At 48.1% G+C, this 9,835-nt stretch overlaps 1 protein-coding gene across 1 annotated transcript in view; it reads right to left on the bottom strand.

Annotated features, from left to right (window-relative positions):
• DUSP5 (dual specificity phosphatase 5) overlaps positions 1-9,832 on the bottom strand; it is a gene marked incomplete at its 5' end in the record, with an annotated part of 17,842 nt that extends 8,010 nt beyond the window's left edge. The window contains 4 exons of the mRNA XM_006022832.2: positions 5-387; positions 3,442-3,661; positions 6,218-6,360; positions 9,742-9,832. Coding sequence (XP_006022894.2) covers positions 5-387; positions 3,442-3,661; positions 6,218-6,360; positions 9,742-9,832 — 837 coding nt within the window. The remainder of the gene's footprint in view (positions 1-4; positions 388-3,441; positions 3,662-6,217; positions 6,361-9,741) is intronic.
• Positions 9,833-9,835: the final 3 nt, after the last annotated feature.

Genomic DNA, 9,835 nt, shown 5'->3' with positions numbered 1-9,835 from the left:
AGGCAGTGATAGGGCTGAGCTTGAGCTGATGGACAGGAGAATGGATGGGCACAGAACTCAAGACTGAGGTAGGAAATGTGTAACAGGAGCCTTCAAAGTTTTTGCTTAAAGTCAGTTCTTCTGCGAAGAAAGACACAGCGTCTCGTTTACATGAGGCGACAGGAGGGCTGGGAGTGGAAGACAGGATCTCTGACTCATACTGCAGTAGCTGGCCCATGAAACCAAAGTTGGGGGAGATTAAACTCCTGCGTTGCTTGATGTAATCAAAGGCCTCCTCCAGGCGGAACTTCTTCATTTTCATGAGATAAGCCATGCAGATGGTGGGGGAGCGCGAGATCCCCGCTTCGCAGTGCACTAGGATCTTGCCTCCGGCCCGCCTCACACAGTCTGGAAAGAAACAATCCAGTCCAAACATCAGTTTTCGTTCTGGAGGATCCAGGGACAGCGATACATGTCCAGGTCACCAGGAGAAAGGAGAGTCCCCATCACCCCCCCGCACCCTTTCCCTTGACAGGAAAGCAGTCCATGACCGAGTAGCAATGCAAGCAGCAGATCCAGATTTGAGTCCAGAAATCAGATCTGGATCCAACTTGGACTGGACCTTTGTCTGGGGGCTGTTTTGGTCCTGCCTCTAGTTCTCAGAGCAGTCCATTCCCTTCCTTCCTCCCCCTGACTTTTTTTTTCCCCCCCCCCCAATAAATCTGTCTTTCCCCAATGAAATCAGCCCCAGGATAACCCAACTCGCATGGCTGAGGTTTGTGCGACAAGAGTTTGGTACCCAACAGGAGCAGTAAAAGAAAGTGCATGTCCCCTTTCTTTGTCAGTGCTCAGCCATGAAGGCACAGGCCAGTGCTAGCCCAAAGCTGCTACGATTATCAGAGTCACTAGAGACAGTCGTGCAGACCGGGTTAACCACGCTGGCTCAGGACACTGACCCACTTAGCCCCGCACCCAGTCTCCCCCAGGGGCAGAGGGTGCTATGGGCAGGTTTCTTGGGCAACCGGCATTTTCTAAAATGAAGAACCTGAACCTCCCTTTGGCTCCCATAAACAGGGGCAAGAGTCTGTGCATTTTCTTTCTCCACCCTGTATTCTTAAAGGGTCCTAGCTTGGGAGACAGCAAGTTGCTAGGTTTGTCCTGGGCAACTTCTCCCAGCACACCTTTGGTGATCCCTCAGTGGGACACGGGACACGATTCAGAACATCTGTGCACTACATGTGGCTGTGCTAGACCACTGATGCTGACCCCCAGCTCTTTCATATGGATCCTCACTACTTTTTAACTCTTTTTACAAAGGATGTAGATAGGGAAACTGAAGCAGCTCTTGCAAATTAGAGACCATACAGCCCTCTGGTACCAATTACTAGTCTGGGGATCTACATCACTATCCTGTAGGCTGGGTGAAAGCTCCAGGTTATTCCAGGCAGAGCTGGGTCCCTCGCCTTCCAGTCCGGTGCTCTGGCCAGGTGGCCATGCCTGGTCTCAGTTTATTATTATTGCAATACAATGCCAAACCGGAGCAGAAGCATAGCTCTGCTGCTTGGACCTGTTTGTGGCCAGTGCAGAAGACAGCTGGGACACGACTGCATTATGACAGTGTCATACTGCTGCTGAGTAGCCTGGCTCTCAGCCAAGGCAAGACACTACCTCTTCCCCTTCTCTGTGGTCCATTTCTTACATGCCCTGCAGCCCCTGGGTGGGGAAGCTGAAGTTAATTCCCAGGGTCTCCACCACAAAGTACATAAGAAACACTACAAGGTCTCTAATTATAGCCCGGCTAGAGGATACTTGGACTAAAGTCAGGATATAAATGGCTTATGCAAAAAAACTACCATTACACACAACAGGAGGCCCCGAGGTTACTCACACAACACAATTATTGTTATTAGATTAAAGAGAAAATGCTTAAAATAAGCTCCTTCCATAAAAATCTAGTGTAAAATAGACATGCTCTGGTCTGCTGCCTAGAGAAATACGTTTCCGAGTCCCAAAGCAAATGGGAACGTGCGCTCCTTGCGTGGCATTAAAACAACTCAAAGAGCTAAACAAGTTATCATTTTCCTTCCTGCTCTTCCCACTGCGCTGCAGTTGGCTAAATTTAGCTGTAGCACAAAAGCGATGCATGTGCTAGAACCAGCACGGAAGGGTGCAAGGTATGTGACATTGCACATACAAAATGAAAACCAAAGCCGAGTCTCTGGATATTTCCAACTGACTCAACTGCTAGCAGAAGAGAAGTGGAAAAACAGACAAAACTCCCTATCGATCGACTGTGGGAAAACAGAGTTCCCCTTAAAATGCAAAAAGCCCCAATAAGTCATCAGTACCGGGGAAGCAATCAGAGGCTGTAAGTGTATTACACCCCACAGCCATCCAGGGCTTTTTACCATTCAGGTGAATCCCAAAGACTCAGCTAAACTGCCAGCAACAGACAGGTACAAAGGAGAGACGCTATAATTAAGTAGTTGAGTCTTCTGTGCTTGCTTCTCCCCTGTTCCTGGATAGCACTGCAACCCTTTCATTATGCTATACTCTCCACCCAGTCTGCTACACCCACCTAAATCACTCAATGCTTTACAGATGGTTTTATGTTGGGCCTCCCCTTTGTAGTACTCCACACCATTAATTAGCACGCTATTAACCTTATCTAGGTCTAGTCTGGCCAATACCCCCGGGTGGAAGGAAGGGCCTGTCCCTTGCATTAGGCCTTCACACACAAGCTAAAAGGGGTGTAGTTGTAGCTGTGGTGGTCTAAGGACATAGGCAGGCAGGGTTCTTTGGGTGAAGCTGATATCTTTTATTAGACCCAACTTAAATAGTTGGAAAAATGTCTTAGCAAGCAATCTTTCCCCCTGGGGGAAGATTAATAAAGTAATGCAGGGAAGGAGTTTCTTTGAGAGAAGCAGGGGGACATGGGGTGCTGATAGAAATCTACTTAAAGAAATACTTATATAGAACTTGGACATGTCTAGCGAGATCTGGAAACATGTGAAGGAAAAAAAACACAAATTGTGCTTCCCTCTCAGAAATTAGTTAAAACTTACTAGCTTCTACACTGAGCTGGGAAGACAGAAATAAGAACTTAAAAAAAGAGGTAGTTAAAACCTGTTAGGTTTTTCATGAGTTATCATATTTTTGAATGCTTTAGCTAGGTAGATTCAGTATTTTGAGGCAGGAACATTAGCAAAGAGCCACAGATGCAGATTTAGAAGTGACGTATAGGAATGCAGCCTAGTATTAGGACGGGAAAAATCAGATTCCTTAACTTATTATGAAACCCTGAACAAATTCCTTAACCTCTCCAAACCTCAGTTTGTCCATACGTAAAATAAGTGCTTCACAGGTCCATCTACTGAAGCACGAAACAGTCTAGATTTTTTTAATATATTCATTCTTTTTTTTTTTTTCCTTTTAATGGCACCATAGAAAAACTATACCTACCAATGAAATCTATGGCTTCCTGGAAGTGAGAGCTGATGTCCGCTGTGTGGCTGTCCTCTACTGGGATCCATTTATAGCAATACTGGTCTTTAAAGGACTCTGAACTCTTCCTGGAGACATTGAGCAAGGCTGTGATGTGCAGGTTGGCTAGGAACTCGCACTTGGAAGCATGGTAGGCACTGCCAAGGTAAAGGAAAGGCAGGATTTCCACCGGACCACCCTGGAAATCAAGGAACAAGAGATATAGACATGAACTATTTATTTCTTTTTTTTTTTTTTTAACATGAAGTTTTGTCTCAAGTTACAGCCAACTCAGTGAACAGAGAGACTCGGCAGCAGAGCCAGCGTGGGTGCCGAGTCCCTGTCTGACAGTTTTAGATCCTGGTATTACTGGCCAGTGAATCATTGTAACGGCAGAGCCCACACAGAAGAAGGGTTTCATTTTCTTGTCCACATTGTGAGGTATGAAATCAGATCCAGCCCACTCGTGTGCACAATGTTTCCTGCTCTCTTTAAAGTCCTTCCCCTAAGAAGCCCCCCCGAAGTGCTTTCATATGTCAGGCTGGGTTCCCCGGAGTTTTTGCTGAAACAAAAGAAAAGAAGGGGGGCGCAATCACAACAGGGGCACGAGGGACGCCTGTTAGTACTCGGAGTACAAGAGGTGGGAAACTCAACACACTACGTGCTGTTAGCAAGAAACCTCACATTACTGGGTCTGAAGCGCACCCCTTCCCCTGCCTACGTCCTGGTGACAAAGAAACCTGGAAACAGAACTGGGCTTAAAAGGGAGACAGGTTTTCATCCGCCCCTCGGGCAGGACCGTGCCACGACAGCTGGCGTCTGTTTGCTCAGACTCCCCCAGCCTCAGCGCTGCTCCATTTCCTGCCTGTGACGCAGCGATGTGGAGGCGCGACACTCGGCACACGCACACCTGCCGCTTGGGGCCACCTACGGCTCCCTCCCTCACAGATGTAATCTCGATTCCTTTTTTCTGCCACAGGAAGAGAGACTCAACTGACAGAAAGAACCTGGCCTTGCCGAGGAGCTCGGTTTCCAAGGGGCCGGGTTTTGCAGGGGACTTGCCCCTGGGGAGCTCAGGGGACGACCAGGTTGAAGGGCGCAACAGTCTGGATCCCCTCTCTTTCCAGCTGGCCACAAGCGCTATTATGCAGCAGGTGCAGGGAAAGTCCCTGGAATCCAGAATTATTTTACTAAAATAATCGCTGGATTTATTTTACTAAAATAAAGCCTTTCTCCCGCAGCATGGGAATCAAGTGTCCTCCTCGCACTCAGGATAAGACTGCGCTTCGGTCGCAGGAAGCAGAACGTCCCTGGAGGAAGCCATCTTGACCTTGGGCTGACATTTCAAAGCAGAAGTGTTCCCCTGGGCGTGTTTGTGGGTAGCGAGGATTTCCCCAGTGGAAATCCCACAAAGAGGAAGTACCCTGCCTTTCCCCCCTCGCATAGAAACAATACAGCCTTCTCACAAGCCAGTCATCCGGCCCGACTCACGGGAGAGGCCTGCCGACTTCAGCTGGGTCGGACCGTTCAGGGGCTGCAAAGCACTCAGCTCCATCCCAGTAGCTTGTGCCTGTTCAGCTGAACGTGCACCTAGGGGGGATTTCACAAGCAGTGTACAGCACGAGGCATTAGGGACTTGAAAGCATCAGAGGTCCAAGACAGATAGATGCACAGCCCTTAGGCAGGTAATAGCTCTGGCCAGCACAGTCCCCTCACCTTGATTTAAAAAAAAAAAAAAAAAAAAAAATCTCCCAGAGAGACTTTTGTTGCTCACACACTGAAAAGAAAGCCCCTCTTTATCTGACCGTGAGCGTAATGAGAAAATGAAAACTCGGATAGTGCTTGGGCAAACCAGGTTTTTTTTTTCCTCTTTGGGCTTTGTTTGGAGGGCAGCAGTGCAGAATACTTGCCAAGAGTGCTCAGAAAGACTCTTGGCCCGACATATGGACGGCTGATCCAGAGGAGAAAAGGCTTTTTTAGCATAAAGGCCTTTTGCATAGTACTGGGTACGCAGCTCCTTGACAAAGGAGACTCACAGCAGCTGCTTCCATCATCTGTGGTCTATTGAAGAGGCTTTAATTGAAGCAACACCATGACTCCCTGGTCTGGCAATGCTTCTAGAGCAATGAACAGTTTACCAGATCTAGAGTAAGCCGATACATGTGTTATTGTCCCAATATGCCACAAAAGCTATTAAAAAAAGAGGAACGGAAGTTTTCTTATGCCTTGGAACACACCTAACAGGCCCCATCAAGCTAAATTTGGCTGTGTATTTTGAATATGTGACCGGAAGCTGGGATCGAAGAGCCCCACAAGTACTCAGACCACAAGCTAGCTACCTTAAATTCTTCAGGATTTTTTAAATTTTTGTACAAAGACAGAGCCAAAACAGAGAGGCTTCTCCAGGGCAATCCTTTTTAAATCCCTCACTAATACTGCCAGTGAAGCTTAACCCCAGACGTGCAGCCAACGCTGTTCTTCATCTCCCTCTTTCACTACAGAGTTTGTCAGGTCATGTTGAATGAGTTTGCTCTGTTAAGCGTGTTTGTTGGCTCTAAACCCAATGCAACAATTAAGACCCCAGGCAAACAGGAAAAACCCCAGACCCGCACATTCAGCTGGCTTTACTGCACCACCAGATGGGAATAAACGGTGAATACTCAACTGCAAAGAGGCTGCTGACAGGAAACCCCTGGAAAGGGCACATGCGTGTGTATATGGGGGAAATTATTCACAGCTTCCCTTACACACACACCTGATCATAAGCCGGCTTGTGGTTGATGCTCTGCTTCTCACAGTGGCTGTTGAGGTTTCTCTCCATTTCATTTCTCTCGGAGGAAACGAGTTTTACGTCCACACAGCACTCAGGATATTGCGAGTAAAAGGTTTCATATCCCCCTGGGGGAAAAAAAGAGAGTAAAAGGAAGATAAATTTTCACATTTCTGAAAATATACTTAATTAAAGCTGGCTCAGAGCCTCAAGTGCTTAATTAAAACAGGATAGTGCATAATACAGGATCAGCCCCATGCCGGGTTTAGAGCACTCCATTCAAGAGCGTTGGTTGAAAACGGCATTGTGCTCTCAAAGCAAAAACTGTGCTACCTTTGATAATTATTAACTTCCTCAAAGCTGATGGATGCAGATTAAAAAACTGTTTGGGACTGTAAATGTTGGATCTGGCAAAACATTAACTTTGGTAGGGTGAGGACCAAACTTGCCCCACTTCATAGAAGGTCTTACTTCTAGTATTCAACATCAAAAAGGAGACTCTTATTTACAATAACCATCCCCTAGATATCAATTATTCCAATATGCTTTGCAACATAAACCACTGAGCATATTTTCCTTTTTTTTTTTTTTTTTAAATGAGGACAAACACAGAAGCGGGTGTTCACATGGCAATTAATAATTACGCAACTACAAAGGCTCGTAAGTTAATGAAGATGCTTCAACTGAAAATCGATCCATTAAATAAGAGCTTTAAAACTTAATGAAATCCCAGGACAGCCATTGATAACCAAGTAGCCCCATGCGAGCTATTTAATAAAATTAAGTCTGGCATTTGTTATGTTCACCGCTCTGTTAATGAAATGGAATTAATCCCATTATTACATTGTGCATCAACGGTTGCCATTGATGAAATGGTCACGTTTCCCTGCCGCGAGTACTCTGCACAAGGCACATGCTTGCAGGGTGGATGCGAACTATCTGTGCAGCTGAAACCATTGTTAAAAAAAACAAAACAAAACCCAAAACCTATATTGCAAAAAGAAGCCTTAAGCAGTAAGCTTAACACCTTTTGGGAGTGCAGGCCTTAAACACGCAAGGCCACATCAAGCTGTGAGTGGCTGACTTGCGACTGTTTGCAAATGCAATTATAAGCAGCAATGTCCAGGCAGGGTAGTAAGGACTAGTTTGAAAACTAAAAGCAAGTGCTCAAGGATTGAAGGCTGCAGGAAAAAGGTGGGTGCATCCCCTGCCTGTGCTGCATTTTGTTCCTGGGCTACCTAGCAAAAGCTACAGGGAGTAATGCTGTCATTTTAACCCTTTGCTGCCTCGGCTGTCTAGAACAGTCTGTGGTGTTTGAGCGGATGTCTCATGAAGGTCATGGTGTGTTGCTTGCCCCCTCCAAAACCTAACCTGAGGCAGGGTAATGTTCCCTCCACATGACATCGGAGCCTGTGCCTTTCCACCTACTCCAAGACCTTGCCAGGTAAATGTAACAGTGCCAGTCAAGAGGTCTGGAGGCAAAGTAACTGTTAAAAATATAGAGGGTTTAAGCTGTTAAGAAAGCCAAGTACGCAGGTAGCAGGCAGAAAGCACACAGGGTTGAGACACCTGAACCTTTCTTTGTTTGGATCATTCTCCCTGGTCTCCCTGGCACTGGGAAAAGAGGATACACACTATTCATATATTACCCATAATAGCCATTTATGACATTGCCATTGTTCCTGCTCCTACTCGAGACAAATCTGTGTCTGTTTCCAAGGCACAATCGGTGGCAAACTGTGTGCAGCAGGTGAACAGTTAAACGCGAGCCCTGAGAAATCAGGGTATTTGCAGGCCATTCTTAGCATGAGTCATCTTCTCATCCAGCCCTCCAGCTCTCTCCCCCTCACCCCCTTCCCCACTCAGCCCAACTCCCTTGATGTCATTTCTGCAAATATGAGGTTGCTCACCACACTGGCGAGCTGGGCTGGGCTTCATTTTTAATCAATAATTAATATAATTCTGGGCACATGGAGAAGATAGTTCCGCTCCTCAGAACGGAGGGATGATTTATTGCTTTCTGCTTCCACGATCTCCTCTCCTGCCTCCTTTCCCCCCCACGTGTGTGAAAGCGTGCGCGTGTCTCTCTCCCCCAGGCTGAGCTCATACAAAAAAATAGAAACTGCACCCACACATAGGAGAGATCTGAAACAGCAGGCTTCTTCAGCTGAAACAGCGGAGGAAGATGAAGCATGATGTTGCTCAGGACTAAGAGCAAGTCCTTACAGAACCGTGCCAGGGTCTATAGGACTGGCTGACCAGAGTCCTCTTTCGTGCCTGTCTTGCTAGGACTTTGTGGCTCAGGCCCCAGTTAGAAACATCACCTGGGAGTGAACGCACGCACCCAGCTCATGTCACCAGGAATGGGCAAGAGGGCAGGACCCTCCTCAAATGTGGTTATCATTTTACAGCCAGAGGATTTTGAAACAAAATGAGAAATACATAAAGAGGCTTTAGGACAAGCTGTGGACTAAAACCAGCGAAAGCGTCCAGAGAGACCCTCAAGCCACCGGCACAACCATCTGTGCAACCCACCATGGGTTATACACCATGGCTTAGGCAGTGGCATCAGGGTTACAGACAACAATACTCCCCCGTTGACTGGCTAGTTACTGGGAGCTTTAAAAGTGACTTATTCCCCTGGCATTTCCCAAGAGGTCTTCTCCCTGAACCACACTGGCTTCCTGGGGTTTCCGTCCCCAGAGAGTCAGCTGTGCTGCCCCCCGAGTCAACCCCTGGTCATTTCAAACCGTGCCATTTCCTCAGCCCTTCTGCATGTTTGGAGCTTGCCTGACTCGAACTCAGGGCATGTCCAGGAAATGAAACAGAAAAAAAAAAAAAATAAGAATTTTGCTGATTTACTGCGGAAGAGGAAGGATTTTAATACCGAATCAATGCCTTTGTAATAAAAAGAGCACACGTGCTTTACCTTAGATGCATTACATAGACCCGCAAGCACCACTTCAAAGCGCGGGGTCAGAAAGCACAAGGGGAAAAAAAAATGGGTCTTGTGGTTCAAGTGCAAGGACCGAGACTCGGCTCCCGAGCGCACCTCCAGCTCCGCAACGCGTTTCCCCTGCGCCTTGGGACAAATCCCTCCTTCTCCAGCTTCACAAGGGTGCCGAAAGGCCCGACTCCCCGAGCTGCGTTTTGAGGGGTCCCGTCTCGGGGTGAAGGCAGAGAGTCTGTCCACACTGCGGTCCCGCACCTGGCTCACTCGGGGAGCAAAACCAGTGGAGACACGGCACCGCAGACACCGCCCCGAAGCCCAGCAGGCCCCCACGGCTCCTGCCAGCCCTGCAGCCTGCGCCGGGCGTTATACACGGGTAGCTCAGCCGGACGCGGGGCGCTTGTACCCGAAGGCTTGCACAGAAGGTGGTTTCCAACTGTGCGAGCCGGTCTAATAAAAAGCGATCGGATTTCCCCGAAGAACCTGGCCTGCCCGGCTCCTGGCACAAGGCACGACGCCCAGGCGAGGGGCCGAGGGAGGGACAGGCGCACGCACTCACCTCGGAGGAAGCAGACCCTGGCGCCCGGCTCGGGCAGGCTGCGCAGCAGCGCGTCCAGCACGATGTGCGCGGGGCTGTCCTTGGGCAGCGCCCG

The sequence above is a fragment of the Alligator sinensis genome, unplaced genomic scaffold, assembly GCF_000455745.1.
Source record: "Alligator sinensis unplaced genomic scaffold, ASM45574v1 scaffold559_2, whole genome shotgun sequence".
In the NCBI taxonomy this organism is placed as follows: domain Eukaryota; kingdom Metazoa; phylum Chordata; order Crocodylia; family Alligatoridae; genus Alligator; species Alligator sinensis.
Note: the sequence above shows the minus strand (reverse complement) of the source record. Positions and strands in the feature narration are given on the sequence as shown.